The 16952-nt window shown below is 46.1% G+C and overlaps 1 protein-coding gene across 1 annotated transcript; it reads right to left on the bottom strand.

Annotated features, from left to right (window-relative positions):
• Window positions 1-6198: 6198 nt before the first annotated feature.
• On the bottom strand, window positions 6199-15087 carry Fkbp4 (FKBP prolyl isomerase 4). Its single transcript, XM_027951112.2, has 10 exons — window positions 14820-15087; window positions 12625-12769; window positions 12147-12289; window positions 11185-11305; window positions 10562-10718; window positions 9887-9977; window positions 9720-9803; window positions 9306-9491; window positions 8586-8825; window positions 6199-7023 (listed from the first exon to the last, which is right to left on the bottom strand). The coding sequence occupies exons 1-10, from the start codon at window positions 14922-14924 to the stop codon at window positions 6916-6918; spliced, it is 1380 nt and encodes a 459-aa protein (XP_027806913.1). The 5' UTR covers window positions 14925-15087; the 3' UTR covers window positions 6199-6915.
• Between the last annotated feature and the right edge of the window lie 1865 nt (window positions 15088-16952).

The following is a 16952-nucleotide window of genomic DNA, read 5'->3' as shown; positions in this document are numbered from 1 at the left end:
TATTCCTCGCTTAACTTTAGGGAGGAGGCGGGTCTTCCGAGCCTGGAGGCGGGCTGACCCAAGGACTGATGAGTGACAAAGCAACTGGCCACTGCTTGTCTCCAGAGGGCTAGAACGCATGGGTAAGCGGACCGTGACGTGGCGAACCTGTTCCCTTGACAACGGGACTCTCTAGGGCTTGACCTAATAACCTTGACCTCTTACTTTATTGCCCTGGCAATGAAGTTCCTAGTCATTGGACCATCCCTGAGAATCATGTTAACAGTTGTAATAAAGGACAATGGTATGATTTCCAATGGTGTTTTTTATTAGCCATTAAGAGTTGTGAAAACGATGTAGTGAAATGCAACCGCATTTAAAAAAATTAAAAAGACCAAGTGACTCTTGAATGGCTTTTTTTTTTTGTGAAACCTTTTAGTTGTATACATTTATACACACACACAAGTTTATATAATGTAAAAAAAATTGTTTTGTTTTGACAGTGTTTTGTGGTCAATAGTTTGAAAACCATCTGCTGCAAAGCACATTTCACATATACTATTTCACAAAATTAGCACAGCCATGTATAATTGAATTACTATTCCAATTTCTTCAGATGGGAAAACACATTCAGCAAGATTAAGTAACTTGGACTGGGGATACAGCTCAGTTGGTAGAGTGCTTGCCTCAGATGTACAAGGCCCTGGGGTCAATCCCCAGCACACCCCCCCCCCAAAAAAAAAAAAAAAAATTAAGTAACTTGGCAGAAAGTGCTGGAAGTGGCACCCATACCAAATTGATCCCAAACCCCAGTGCCTTTCTGTCATTTATTGCTGTGCTCCTGTTACCGCTGTTGACCGGTGACGAGTCCTTGCTTCCCCAGTGTTGAAGAATAACACCAGAGAAGCACACCAGGCAAGGTCAGAGTGGAAAATAGAAGTTTATTAAAGAAAATAGAAGTTTATTAAAGAGATGGAATCCGTGGAAGTGCAGTTGTCTCTCCATTTTATAGTTTCTTTCAGTGATGGAATGTAGGTGGGAGGGCCCAAGGGGTGGGACACAGGTGGGCCAAAGAAGTAATCTGGTCAGGAAGGACTTCTGAGTCAGCACCTTCAAGTTTGCTGGGGGCTGTTCATTAACACTTCTTTGGGATGGGCTATCTTCCTGTTTGCTGGGGGCTGTTCATTAACACTTCTTTAGGATGGGCTTTGGCCTTGGGCTTTTTCCTGGACTTCATTAACATTCCATGAGTTGTCCTGTGCTTCCGGAATTCATTCTCAACATGGCCTCCATTTTAGATCTTACTGGATATTAGACCTGATTTACCTAACTGCACTGACTACCTAACTTTAAATCTGGCTTCACTACCTTACAGGAAGTGAGCGTTGCTGGGATTGTGAACCTGCTCTGCCTTGTAGCCTTCCCAGCACAAAGTCGTCCGCCCCCCCCCCCACCCCTATAGTGCAGATGAGCCTATTATTAATTTCGTGGGTGGCTACTTTGGGATTCTTTCCCTTTTGAATCCGGTCCTGCATTTCTTTGGGGAGTCTCATTAATCAGGGCAATAAATATTATTTATGAAATCCTATAGGTACTCAATTCATATTTAGGTTTCAAGTCTATAAGCCCAGACTGGTTTACACTTGGTCAGCAAAAATATTACCTCACCTGGGGTGATTGGACCAGGGGTGGCCTATTTTCTATGTCTGAACATAGTGGGAGAAGACTGGAGGGCAGGACCTTTTTGCCAGGGTGGGTGGGAGGACCAGATATGGTCCTAGAAGTCTCAATGGATCCCAGAGCTGGGTAAGATAAGGAACAGCAGATGAGAACAGCAAACAGGAGGCAGTTTAGACAAATACTGGGGATTTCAGATATACACTTGAGGCTAAACCGTTACCCCTTCCTGTTTCTGGTAGTGTCAGGTCCACTACTGAGCTGGGTGTAGAGGTATGCTTGCTGTTTTAAATGCATTATCTCATTCATGGAGGGGGAGGGGTTGCATGCTGTCTCACCTAATGCTCTACCACATCTCTATTCTCTCATCCTAGTTCAAACCCTAATAATTTTCCTATTGAGTTGCTGTTTTTGTGGTGCTGAACTACATCTCCAGCCTTTATTTATTTATTTATTTTTTTGAGACAATCTTGTTATATTGCGCAGGTTGCCTTGAACTTGTGATCCTCCTGCCCCAGTCTCCCAAGTAGCTGAAAATACAGGCATGGGCTACTGTGTTCTACTACTATTAGTTTTCTTTTTTGTATTTTTTTTTTAATTGTAGATGGACACAATACCTTTATTTTTATGTGGTGCTGAGGATCGAGCTCAGTGCCTCATGTTAGGCAAGTGCTCTACCACTGAGCCACAACACCAGCTGCTCTCTGATGGGGGAAAATCCATGGGATTTTATGACATCACTCTGCCTGTAGGTTTTAAGGAGTGGAAAAACAAAAATCCATTAAAAATATTTACCTCTAGGGCTGGGATTGTGGCTCAGTGGTAGAGCACTTGCCTAGCATGTGTAAGGCACTGGGTTTAATTCTCAGCACCACATATAAATAAATAAAATAAAGGTCGATTAACAAACTAAAAAAAAAATATTAAAAAAAATTTACCTCTAAATTTAAAGTGTGTTGTGCTTTGTTGTACCTTATTGTTTCTCCACTCTTTTCAGCCTTCTCAGTGAATTTGTAAAATGAACATATTAATAATTCTTGGAACAAAATATAAATAAGGATCACCCTGCTTCCATCAGTACTCTGGCCTGACAATTCCCTAAAATCATACTCTGACTCCACAATGTCTTAGTTCTGTCTTCCTCATCCTTGCCTCCCCTCACGGCCCAACCCCAATCTGGGGAGTGAACCCAGGCCTTGTGCATGCTAGTCAAGCGCTATACTACTGAGCTATATACTCTGCTCTTTATTTGGGTTTCTCATTCTGGGTCTATGATGGGGCGGTTTTTGTTTGTAGATTGTTTGCCATGAATGTCATGTCATTTTGATCATTACTTGGATGCCATATAGCTTTTGGTTTTGGTTAGAGTCAGCCAAGTAAAGTTGGAAAGGGAGAAAGGGTCTCCAAGAATTGGGGCATGAGTTAACTTTGTACGTCTATGCCTCTCTCTGCCTCATTTACTTTTAAATGCATTGTTACTTTCACAGTAGGTGGAACACATGAAAGGGGGTGCAGGACCATGTGGATGGATTCCTGCTCCACAAGGAGCACCCCTATTCTTGGCACTCTTCTAAGGGGGATGGCTGGTGAGTTTATATTGGCATTATCTAGCTCCCATCTTGTCAAAGCCAAGCACTTTCAATGTTTTTTGGCCTAACAAATGCTAACTAGTTTGTCTTCCTAGTTAGGTGACATGGATACAGGTGTGTGGGTGGCGTATTCATATTCTTTATGAACCAGAGTAGCCTTTAATAGAAACTTTCACCAGAGTGGGAGTCTGACCTACGACATCCTCCAAAAGTAGACTGGTCCTGCTCAATGCACCAAGAAACAGGACCTTCAAAGTTCTTTCTACATGAGGCCCAGAACCACTCAGCATCCTAGAAGCAGGTTCCACAGCTTCCTAACTGGATGTTTTCGAGACTCAATAGGACTGTTGCCTTTCTCTGTAATGCACCTTAGCATAATAAAGTTTATGAAAAGTTATAAAGTGAATTCAGGAACTTATTTCTCAAACTTACTTGACTTATAAATTGGGCAGAACACTTTGGCCAGCTCTGCTCTGAGTACTGTTACCCAGACTACCCTCTTCCTAATGAGTTTGTGCTATCCGAAAGTACCAATCCTGGAAAGCTTTGAATGCCAAAACCTCTTTGAGTGGTTGTATGTAAAACTGTATTGAAGGATAAGTAGTTCTGAGGAAATAGGCTTAAAACACACAAAGGATGAGAAAGATGTTTTGAAAAGAAGTGGTGGTTGCATGACACTAAGTAGTCAAATGCCACATAGTTGTTTGGTTTTATTTATTGCACTGGGGATTGAACCAAGAGGTTTTTTTGCTACAGAAGTTCACAAAGGTATTGCTTTTCCTTGACCATCCCTCCTCAGGACCATTTTGGGAACCCTTCATTCTTTGCTTCTTAAATTGGCATACAGCCTAACACTTGCTAAATTAATGTGGATTCCTAGACTTTACAATGGGATAATTGGTGCATAAACATTTTCTGAGGCTGGCAAACAACTGGGGAAGAAGCAGAGTCTAAGTAAGCAATGCTGATTTCCAGAAAATGTCTTTATTCAGTAGTGCCCTTAGCTCAGTCATTTTGGCTTGAGTTATAAGATTGTGAATTGTTCTGAATTTGAAAAATATAAAAAAGGAAAAATATCAGTTATTTTCAAATAATGGGTTTTCTCAAAAAATACTTTTTCCTGGTCCTGCCTAAAGGTCTTTCATGTATTTTTTCTTCATTTGAAATACATAGCTGAGTATAGTGGCATATACCTGTAATCCCAGCTGCTGCTTAGGAGGCTGAGGCAGGAGGATCACAAGTTCAAAGCCAGCTTCATCAATTTAGCGAAGCCCTTAGCAACTTAGTGAGATCTTGTCTCTAAATAAAAATGTAACAAAGGACTGGGGAATGTGGCTCAATGGGTAAGCATAAATAGGTTCACTCCCAATACAAAAAAAAAAAAAAAAAAGAGATAATGATATACAATTTACCTCCAAAATCAAAGCTGGCAAAGCAAGCAAGGTCAGGCCTTGTGGGCCATAAGGATTCTAATCTTAATCCTAAACATGATGGGATACCATTGAAGGTGAAGGGACATGACATGGATGCAGTGTGAAATGCATGGGGGGGGGGCAAGAGAATGCAAGGTATCTTAAGAATCTTTTGTAGGAGAGCAAGCCAGAGGTGCATGTGATTTTGAGGTGAGGAGTGGGGTGGTGATGGAGATGCTTAGGAGATCAAATTTATAGGATGGCAAGATTGTTAATACTTTGGTGATGAAACTTAGGGAATTTTGATATTTGGACTATAGTAGGGTAAGATAAACCCCATTTTAGTCCGCCCCTGGCCCAGTGAGACCACTTGTAATCTGCATCAATTTAACAGTACTGGTTGCTACTAGATTTTCTTATTCAAATAAAGAAAAGTGTTGGTGAGGAAGGTGCAACTGTTCGGAAAACTTGAGTCATGACCTAGAACAAGGTTGTGTGGGGTAGTATTTTTAGCCTTAAAGATGTAATCATTTTAACAAAACATCTTCAAAGGACTAAGGCTTTTCTATCTCTAGTTTTCTTCCAAAGCACAGTTAAGTTTTAAACTCCTAGAATCCTATAGAAACATTCAGAGCTGGACAAGACCTAAGGAGTACCTCTTTGGTACTAGGGATGTTTTACTGAGCTACACCCCAAGTCCTTTTTATTTTGAGGCAGCATCTTGCTAAATTGCTGAGGAGAGACCCAGGCATATACCTCAAGCATAGGAATGTCTTAGACCAAGCAAGCAGGCAGGACCAAGGGAGACTTGCTTCAGCATCAGCCATTTTATAAAACTCAGTGAAATATTTTTCACATGTATTTTCCACAATGTGCACGTGGCCAAATTTCTTCTGGAAGAAATGTACAGGCAAGTGGGTGGGAAGACTGCCTATCACTTTGCAAAGTACTGCACAACTCACACAGGAGACAGATAAGGGCACAGATATTTACAACTCTGGACTACAGCCAGGATCATCTGGAGTTGGCTTAGCATCATCAACTTGTGGCCCCCTGGCTTCTCCTAGAGTTCCAAGATGCTGTAGAAGTCAAGGATTAAAGTGTAGAAAAGCAGCAAAAAAGTTGTCTTAATATTAGCGTTGAGAATAAAATTGGGTATGACCACTGTTTCACACTAGTTTTTAGACCTTGATAAGAAACCAAGAAAGCAAAAAGATGACTGCCAGATCAGAGTGAGGTATAATATAAGTCTAACTTCAGAACAAACAAGTAGGTCCCAGACTTGTAGAAATTTACACTTTCCTCTTAAGTGTCAGAAAAGAAAACCTGAGGCACTGCTGGGCTTCTGTAGGGAGGGCATGCAGAGAACCCACAGTCTGCACAGGCCTACAGTGGGGCTGCTTCCTGTCCCATGGCTTTGTCTACATGGCATGCTGCACTTAAGCTGGACTGGGAATTAGAAAGGTGATCCACCCCCCTTCATTCTGCCCCTGCCCACAACACACCCTCGATACCCACCCTCCAAAACTGAACACAAAGGGTTGCCTGACACCCAGGTTTTATTTCCACTTTATTGCTCAAGCGTGGGACTTGAGGCGTGCCTGGACCTTCAGCAATGTGCAAAGAGGCTGGGGGGAGGGGGGCTGGGGACACAACCTGGCCAAGAAGGGAAGCTGAGAGGAGAAGAAATACCAGGAAGGGAGACAGGGTCGTCACCATGACACCAGAAGACATCATTAGCCATTTACCATGTGGGGTGAGAAAGGGATCAGAGAAGAGGTAATGGGCACAGCAGTGGTTTTTTCCATGCCCCTAGCACCTGCATGGAGGCCGCCTGTTTGGAAATGGACTGGAGAGGGAAAGGATGAGGAAAACGGCTGCCCAGTAGTCTCCCTCTCCACCCTGGTTTCACTTTAGACTCCATGCCTACCACTCACCCCCTTCTACCATTTGGAAATGGACCTAACAACAAACAGAGGGAGCAAAATAAATTAACATTCTGATGCATATGTGTGGATGGACATATGTTCACATGTAATGGGGGAAGGGAAGAGGGGGGCAATGCCACCTAAAATTATCCCCCATCTCAACCCCCCAGCCTATTCCTTTTCCCCTTCCCCCCAAAACCACCATCCAACCAGATAGAAAAATAAAGGTCTAATTCACTCAAAATTCTTCAGTTTTTACAAAACTAACAGGGTGGAGTAGGGAAGGGAGCAGGAGAGGCAGGCAGCCGTAGGAGTAGGGCTGAGGAGAGGCTATGCTTCCGTCTCCACCTGAGATTGGCTCCCTGCCACACTGTTCTTCTGTTCATCCTTCATCTCTGTGTCAGTGGGATGGTCTCCTGCAGCTACTTCTGACTTGGCCTGTAGAGACAAGATAGAGGAATGGGCTGAATTCCCAAGGTAAAAAACATGCAATTTCTAAGAGTTGCACAAACACTACAATCCCAGAATTGTCTTATCAAAGGTAATACTTATACATGTACAAATTATGAATTTATAAGTTCATTTTGTTAATATACATATATTTAGTTGTAGATGGACACATTATCTTTATTTATTTTTAAGTGGTGGTGAGGATCAAACCCAGTACCTCACACATCCAGGCAAGCACTCTACCACTGAGCCACAAGCCCAGCCAAAGGTTGTTCATTTTCATACTGTTTAGAACTATACTCATCTGATCATGATGGCCTCTACTACATGTGATTAGATCAAATCACTGTGTGTTTTTTGGGTATTAGGACTGAATCCAAGGAAACTCCACCACTGAGCCACACCCACATCCTTTCTTTTTTTTTTGAGATAGGGTCTCTTGCAGTTGCCTAGGCTGGCCTTGAACTTGAATTCCTTCTGCCTTAGCCTCTTGAGTTGCTGGGACTACATTAGTGTGTTTTAAGTGCAAAATACATACTCTATTTTGTTGTTGTTGTTACTTTTGGTACCAGGGATTGAACCTGGGTGTGTGTGTGTGCTCAACCACTGAACCACATCCTTAGCCCCTTCTGTATTTTGAGACAGGGTCTTTTTTTTTTGGTGGTGGTGGTGCTGGACACTGAACCCAGGGCCTTGTGCATGCAAGGCAAGCATGCTATCAACTGAGCTATATCCTCAGCTCGAGACAGGGTTTTACTGAGTTGGTTAGCGCCTTCCTTGAGTTCCTGAGGCTGGCTTTTGAATAGGTGACACTCCTGCCTCAGCCTCTCCAGCTGCTGGGAGGGATTACAGGCTGTGCTGGAGTATACATTGTATTTTGAAAATTGGGGGGTGGGGCAGCAGCAGGAGAAAACAACAAAAATGCAACATCATTAAGAAATTACAATGTTCCAAAAATTTAGATACTTACATGGCTACTAAAAGTTATAAAAGTAGCATGTTTGCATTATATTTCTGGAGTATGCTGGTTTAGAATATCAGATCACTTGCTTCTGGGGGGAAGCAGGTTTTTTTCTTACTATTATCTTTTTGTGCACTTTGAATCTAACTACATAAATGTAACCTCTATTAAAAAATCCACTCACAGTTCAGTCGTAGAGTATATGCTTAGCACAACTTGAAGCATTGGTTTTGATCCCCAGCACCAAAAAACTCCCAGCCCCCTCAAAGCATGTGGCTCTTTTCAGAGGTCCAGGCCCAGAAGAGAATAGAAATTCGGAATTATACTCAGAGTAAGTGCTCCTGGCTGGTAGGGATTGCCAGTGGATTTCCAACCTTGCTCACAGAAGTATAATGGACTTCATTAACAAGGTTCATCGTGAAAGAACACACGTTCCTTGCTGCTACTGGAAAAAGGACAACTTCTGGTTTCCAGAATTGGCAAAGACAACCATAGGCACAAGGAGCTTATACCAGATGAGTTAAGGAGGACAGACAAGGAAATACCTCTTTTACGGTCCACTCCAGCTGTTCCCCACTTTGATCCTCACCTTGCTCTCTTCCTCTGCTAGCCTCTCAAACATGTTGGCATAGAGCTTTTTCTCTCGGGCAAGTTGCTTGCGGATCCGCTGCTGGCACACAGCCAGCTGGGTCTTGGCGGCTTTGTTGTTGGGGTAGAGCTGTAGGACCTTCTGGAAGTCAGCCCGTGCCAGGTCAAAGTCATTCACAGCCAGGTGGGCCTCCCCCCGGCGGAAGAGGCCTTTCTCATTATTGCTGTCCAGTTCCAGGGCCTACAGGTGCAGACAGGAAAGCAACACAGTAAGACTTAGGTGCTACAACTCATCCGGCTAAGGCTGGTTTCCAACAGGATGAAAAGGATGAACAGCTGGTGCTACCTCAGAAAGAATGATTCAGAACTAGGAAGAAACTCATTTATAGCCCAAGGGAAAGAAAAGGAAGATGGCAGGTCTTTGGATGAAATAAAGAAAAGGCCTTTGACATTTTCTTTTTTTTTTAAAAGAATAAAGAAGGCAAGTAGGAGGGAGAGGCTAAGAACCACAGTGAGAAATAACTCTTTAGTGCTCCCGCCTTCTTCTGTGCCAATTGCCTCTTACCACTAAAGCCAAAGTGCTTGCAACTTGTATTCAATGCCTCTGGGCCTGTGATTTCAGAGCACCCAAGTGACGTATCCCATACTCCTAACCAGGTCACTGCGGATAAATTTCAGGTATGCTGGAGCTTGCCCAGGCCTGCCATGAATGCTACCTTACCTTGTTACAGCTTTCAATGGCAGCTGAGAAGGCCTGCAGTTTCAGATGACACATGGCCAGGTTGAGGTGGGAGGCCAGTCGAAGGGCCTGTGCCTTCTGTACTTCCTCATTGGAAAAACTTGACTCGTATTCCAGCCAGGATACAATCTTCTTGTACTGTATTAAGGCTTGCTTGTACTTGCCTTCCTAGAATGGGAGGGAGGCTTAAAGCACCCAGCACAGGCCCAATAGACATCAGTGACCCATGGGTACAAAATTCCTGCTTTCTCCCGCTCTCCCTCTCAAGACCAACAGACTCAGATATACTAGGTGACAACTGCAGGTGCTAACCTGTCCACTTCAGTCATCAGGGGAAGGGTGGGTCCAGAGCAGCTCTCCCTAGGGTTATCTCATGAAGTATGACTGTCATCTCACCTTGAAGTACACAGTGCCCCGCTCCTTCACTATGGCGCTCTGTTCCAGTTTCTCCTCAGAATTCATCTCCCAAGACTCCTTGGCCTGCCCAAGGGAGAGGAATGGTCAGCTTCCCCAAAGTCACTGTTAGGGTGGATCTGATTCCCCAAGGTTGTGAGCAAACTCACCTTCTCAAAACTCTTGAGGTGTATTTCATATCTCAGCTCTGCATATGGTGGAATCTGGAACTTTTCCTTCCCAGCACTGCCAAAAGCATAGCTGTAGGGATGCAAAAGTCTATGGGTCATCTGGTAGGCTTCACCTGCTCTAGGCTTCAAGGGCTTTTTGGTCATTTCTTGAAAAGTACCTGCTCATCTCTTGAGACTTGGTTCAAATGTTTCACGTTTGACAAAATCTTTCCTAACCTCATTATACATACTATTAGGTGGTCCTCCAGTTGTTTCTAGTCTTCTCAAAACTTGTGCAAGTATGATTACTAATTTAAATGGTACATCGACAGGAGGGTCACTAAAAGGCAAGAACGACAGTCTACTAGTCTTTGCACCCCTAGGAATTTCTAGCAGTCTCTGGGACAGAGAAGCTATGTTCTAAATAAATGGTATTAATAATTAAATCAATTAATGGGAGATGAAAATCTTGATGCTGGCAGAGAAAGGACAACAGACAACTGTGGCCACACTTCCAAATTTAATGAAAAGGTTATAATGGCCTACATGTTTAATGTTCCTAGAGTTGCAGTGAACACAGAAAGGGAAGAAGACACAAACTGTCAATTTAACCATGGTCCTTCAGGTCTCTGAATTTTGTTTGCCCACCTGCTCTACAAAGTATCCATGCCTCACCTGGACTTGAGGTACACAATGGAATGTTCTCCTTTCTCCATGCGCTGAATGGCCTTCTCCAGCCCACAGGGCAGATCAAGACTTTCCCCCTCACCAATCTCAAAGCGGAGCTCCCGCTGGTCAAAGAGCTGGTCCTGGTGGTACCCTTCCAGTGTGACTGGCATGAAAAAGAGGCAATTACCAGGGTGTGATAGGACTAAGCACCGAGGAAGGATACCACCAGCTTTCCTACATATCCCCATCACTTCTTGCCCCCAAGATACCTGTCATATTCTTGAACCTAGAGAGAAGTTAAAAAAGTATGGCCCAACCCCTCATTTTATGGATAAGACAACAGGCTCAGAAAAGGAAGTCACTTGCTTAAAACAACCCAGACCAACATATCAAGACTATATTGACCCATTCACCCCAATTTAGGATGCAGTGCATGGAGTATACACCTCCAGACATTATTTTTAAAGCACTGGTCCTAGTCATCATATCATCTTCAGACTGCAACAGGTAATGGACCTCCATGTGTGCTCCATGGGCACAGTGGGCAATTCTCTGTTAAAAACCCACTTTCTGTCTCTATAGATTTACCTAGTCTGGGCTTTTTATATAAACAGACTATACTGACTCACCCTCCACAATGGCGCCCTCATTGGGCCGGGCATAGCCTTCACCCCGAGTCCGTATTCTACGGATGATTCCACCATCTTCATCTTCGGTCAGATCTTCTCCCTTGAATTCAAACAGCTCAACCTATGGAAATAAGACATAAGGTAATTATGTATGTATATTCTGCCAAAATATTTTCTGTCATTAAAAAATAAAAAAATAAAAAAAGATTTAAGCTGACCAAAGCCTTCTTGCACTAACTCATTGCCACAGGGAAATATAATTTCCTTCTCGTCCAAAAGATGAGAAAGAAGTATAATTGCCATACGAGATCTCACCACAGGGGCAATCAAGTAGTAACCAAGAGTGGATACAGCGGTACTTCTGCCAAGTTTTTGAGAGCTGCCCTGATCTCTTTGGCAGAGGCAGGCATTCCACACAGATTTCAGGAAAGCAATTCATTTCCTATCCTGCTTCACCTAACAAGGACACAAGAAGCCTAACCTGGCAGGTGTCAGACGTGACCTTCCATTTCTCAGTAGTCTTCAGAGTGTTCCCCAATGTTAGTTGGCTTGACATTTTCAGAGTCAACAGCGTCAGTTCTGTCTCCTCTGGGAAGCCCTTCCTCAACCCAACTTAATAGGCTTTCAGTCGAAAGCCCTATAGTACCAATATCCTGAATTGTGTTTCATAACTGAGAATACCTTCTGCTCTTCTGAGCCCTTTCAGTAAGAAAGTCTCAACCAAAAACCCTGCTTCCAGTCCGGAAGAGCTCTATGCACCCCTCTTCCAACTCAAAGCCTCCGTCACTGACCACTTTCTGGCAGCAACAGAGCCAGCTGACCTCTCTATTTCTCCTCCTAAGGCCAGGCCCTCAGCCTTGGCTACATTGTCTCCAAGAGGCAGGAAGGGCTGGAGGGCAGCCAGGCACTGGGCTGATATAAGGCCTGGCCCTTTGCCTGGATTTCTGTGGCCGGACACTCACCTCAAACACAAGCGTGGCATTGGGGGGGATCTTTGGAGGGCTGCCCGCTGAACCATAAGCATATTCTGGTTTGCAGGTGATGTGGCACACTTCCCCCACCTTCATGGTCGCTACAGCAACATCCCAAGCCTTGATGACCTCCCCTGCAGGTAGAGGCAAACAGCACCTCTGAGGAGGAGTAGGACTCTAGGGTCAAACAGTACCCCCAAAAGAGAATTAATCACTGCACCCAAGAGAAGATGGACACCCTTTAGACAAAACCAGGTGATAAGAAGTTTGCATCAAGTGCTGTCAGGTCTCAGAACTCTCTAGAATTAAAAAAACAAAGAAAGAAACAAACAAGAAAACCCCAAAACAACAGGATGGGTAACAGATTGTGATTAACAACCCCTCAAGAATGGTTTGGAGAAGAGTTTCTGCTTGTAACAGCTTCTATCCATCTTAAAGTCTACCCTATCAGCTCAATAACCATGCCTACCTTTTCCCAGATCAAAGGAGAACTTGTCCTTGCGGTCCAGACTGGAGTCAAACTTTGTGCCATCTAATAGCCAGCCAGTGTAGTGGACTGTGACTCGGTCCCCAATCATGGGCATCTCTGTGCCTGTACCCTCTCGCTTGATGACCTAGGAGGAAGGAGAAAGTGAGTACCTCAGGGATGGGAGCAGATAGGGGCCCCAAATTACCTGCAAGTTTCCAAGAGAAACATAATAGGACTCTTTTGTGTTTGCCCTTCCCAGCCTCCTTGTAAGCAGATTCAAGGTAATTCTCCTATGATTCTTTAAAAAAAAAAAAAACAAACTTATTTTTTAGTTGTAGTTGGACACAACACCTTTATTTTAATTATTTTTATGTGGTGCTGAGGATCAAACCAGGGCCTCCCAAGTGCTAGCTGCCGCTGAGCCACAACCCCAGCCCTCTCCTATGATTCTAATACTAGCAGTTTGGCTAGGAGTCAGTTAACCCCCCATCTTTCAAAAGACCAGAGTTCAAGTTTTTGTTTATGATTGCAGTTAAAGTCACTAAACTCTCTAGACCCTGACTGTAAAGCAGTGATGACAATCTCCCAGAATTGCTGGAAGATAAAATCAATAAACAGTTGAATAAAGTTCGTTATCAGCAGCAAAGGGGGTAGTCTTTATGCTGCATTTCCTCATTCCTCTTGAATGCCAGTGGTCATTAGAATAGAGCCTGGTTTGGATAGAGGAGGAGAGGTATATGAATAACGGAGAGAACAGAACAGTTCAAAATGGGGAAAAGAAAAAGTTTACAAATAAGCACTGAAGCTGTCCATGAGCCTTAAACTCTGACTTGGGATACGGGTTTTCCTGACTCAGACTTTAACTGAGTCCTTTATTTCAGGATCAGAGACATACAGGGTACTGCACTCTCTTTAGAATTTAAAAGGGTGACCCCCACAGGCCACGTGGTGTGTGTATATACTTTCTGTGAGAACTCTTCCATGACAGAATGTATAGGAGCCTCAGGGAAGAATAAAAGGGGAAATGACCCTTTCTGGAATCAACCTTGTAGAAAACAGCAGGATGCTGGAGAGAGAGACGAGGAAGCCACATGTTCACAGGAGAGCAGCTGGAGCAAGTGCTGCAAGTATCAAAAGCCTTTTGGTCCAGGTGAAAGCTCCATGAGGTCTCTGGCTTCGCATATGCCACACACACACACACACACACGGAATTGAGAAATGAGAAGCCGGGAGGAGAAAACAATGGCTGGGAGAGCGCACACAACGCGGGCTAGGATTTCGACATCCCGGAGTGCCAGCAGAACCTGCTCTGAACCACCGCGGGTTGTCCTGACCCGGGTCAAGATGTCCTCCTCCTTGCTCCTCGGGCTATTTGTGGTGGGGCGGTTACTGAGGAGTCGGCTCCAGGCAAAGCTCTTTCTTCCCGCCCCGCACCCCCAAGCCCTAACTCTGGAAGGCGCAGGGGGTGCGGGGGGGGGGGGGGGGAGAGGAGACTACAGATCCCGGCATGCAACGCTCCTGGTTTCCCGGGACTGAAGGAGGGGGCCCAGCATGGCCGGGCGGGTGACCTCGTTAGGTCCCGGCATTTGGAAAGGAGGCCCCCGAGAGCGCCAGAACCTTTCTCGAGGCCAGGCCCGGCAACCGAGTGGCACAAAAGGCTTTGGACCACGAAACCGCTCCCGAGAGCTGCTTCACGTCCTAGTTAATGTTTAACTCGAAGGGTGGGCGCGCTCTCGCACCACCGCCCAGGCTGCCAGGGACTTTCCGGCTACGGCTCGCGGGTCGCCAAGGGGCGAGGGCACGGTAGTGTCGGGGCAGGCCAGGCCCCGGCCCCGGGCCCGTGCGCACGCTGCTTGGGCCCCCTGGCTGCGACTCGCGTGCGCTGCGGCCGCCCCGCCCCTCTCCGCCGCACCGTGCACGCTGGAGTTGGCGCTGCAGTCCCGGCCCCCTCCCGGGCCCAAGAGCTGCGGGCTGGGGGGCCCGACCCGGGCAACCGGCTTCCAGGGGGCCGCGAAAGGACCCCTCGGCACTAGGTCGACCCCTCCCGAGCGCGCTGTCGCTCACGCCACCCGCAACAACGCAGCCCAGTCCGGGAAGACTATGCCACTGGCTGCCGGACCCAAAGGGCCAAGGCCGAAGGGTTGCGGCCGCGGGTTCCGGGCCTGGCCGATCCCCGACAGGCCCTGGCCTCTCACCTTAAGCACGCCTTCGTCATGCTTGGGGCTGATGTCCACTCCCTCGAGGGGCAGAGGCGCAGACTGCGCCCCGCTCTCGGCTGCCTTCATCTCCTCGGCGGTCATCGCCGCTCGGCGCGCCGTTGGCTGTGGGAGCTAGGCAGGCGCAAGCCGGGCGCTCTGTGTCGCCGGGCCTGGGTGCCAGGAGTCGGCGGAGGGACTGCGCGGCGGCCGCCCACTGCGTACGGCTAGCTAGGAGGCTCGCGCACCTCTGGCTGCCGGCGCGCTCGCAGCCCGCGGCAGAGACGGGCGGGTGCGGAGGGGGCGGGCATAGGGCGGCCGGGGGGAGCGATTGGTCCCACCCGCCCAGGGGGAGGGGCTGGGAGGAGCCGCTGCGCTAGCGGGCGACTGAGGGGTTGGAGCAGAGAACTTTCTAGAGACGCCGGCTGCGGAGCCGGTTGGGGCTCTTGTTGGTAAGGGAGTTTAGGATTTTTTTTACCCTCTGGTACATTCCTCCTGTTGGCTGCCTACTGCCCACTGCCGGGACCCTCTTGGGATTCCGGGGACCACTCCTTCCTCCCAGAGCTCTGCTCAGGTCCTCCCTGCCCCGTTCCTGATTTAGCTGGATTCTTCCAGATCTTTTCGTCCTTAGACATCACTCTCAAGTCCCGGCCTGCAAGTCGCCCCCGACCCGTCCCATGCACTGCGGCCCGCCATGCGGTGCTGTTTGATAGAGCCGCGCGGCCGGATGTGAGTGGCGCTTGTCCACCTCCTGGTCCGGGACAGCAGATACGGTGGCGTGGTCTCGTTGTCTTTACCCAGGCGTAGACACTTCAGGAGTGTCAGAAAAAGGGATCAAGGTAGTTGGTGGGTGGCGGGGTGGGCCTGGACAGCGGTTACCCGGATGCATAGAATAGGGAAACAGTCCTGTTCTCCCCAGAGCCTGAAAGACCCAGGCATCGCCAGAAGATGTGCAGTTTTCACCTCTTCAGAATGTTAAGAGCAGTGGATTTGCAAGAAATGACCAGTTGAGCTAAGGACTCTTATATGGGGCACTTATTAAAGGAACCTTCCCGACCTCGTTAAAACGGCCGGTTTTGTTAATACTAAAAACAAAATGGTTTCAACTCAAGAAAGAAGCTATTCCATTTTAGTAAAAGGTGCATAGGAAGGAATATTTTCTTCTCATTATCTGGTTCCCAGGTATTTATGGAGTGACTGTGGAGTTCAGAGTGTGTGTGTTGGGTCAAAACTATTTGCAGTGCCTAGTTACTTATACAATTTTGGTTTGACCAAAAGATCTATCTAGAGAGGGTTCTGATTTTGCTCTGCTCCTAACCCTAGTTTAGCATAGAGTCTGATGAGTGCGGGGGTTCCAGACCTGGCCTATCCAGGCCAGAGTGGTAGCAAAGGGTTATTGACTCCATGAATTTTTATTCCAATATTTGGTCACTCGATACTTTCTTGTCACCGCAGTGGTCGCAAACAATCATACGTAGGTAGCTAAGTGAAAGTTATTATAGATGAAATTTTAGTATCATAATTTGGTAACTTAATAAAACTGTTCTTTCTAGCAATTTAGTCTTACCCAATTGAGTCATAACTAAGAAATGTCTCAGATGACTAGAAATACCCTCAGAAGATATGGGGCGTTGCCTCTGTAGGGGTTAAATCTATTTTTTTGTGGGGCTGGGGTTGTGGTTCAGCCGTAGAGTGCTCGCCTAGCACGTGTGAGATGCTGGGTTCAATTCTCAGCACCACATAAAAATAAATAAAAAATAAAGATATTGTGTCCAACTACAAAAAATATTTTAAAAAAAAAATCTATTTTTTTTTTTTTTTTGCAAAAACAGCAGTACCAAGGCCCACCAAGCCTCCAGGAGACAGGATAGTGGATACTGTCTTGCCCAGGGCTGTTAATGTTGACTGCTGTTAATGTGTACCTGCTGATTTTGTGTGTGTAGGAGTTAGCTAGGGCCCTTGGGTATTATCCCACAGAACAAATTGGGATAGAAGAATTAATCTTTAGAGCAATACTTTTCTGGTCTTTTTCTTCATTGGGAGCAGACAGCATGTCTAGCTCCTTTTAGTCCATCCAGCACATACTAATTTAGCACTTAGGATGTGTCGCGACCCCTTGCCCGCAAGGAAGAC

This window comes from Marmota flaviventris, chromosome 3 (genome assembly GCF_047511675.1).
Source record: "Marmota flaviventris isolate mMarFla1 chromosome 3, mMarFla1.hap1, whole genome shotgun sequence".
NCBI lineage: Eukaryota > Metazoa > Chordata > Mammalia > Rodentia > Sciuridae > Marmota > Marmota flaviventris.
Note: the sequence above shows the minus strand (reverse complement) of the source record. Positions and strands in the feature narration are given on the sequence as shown.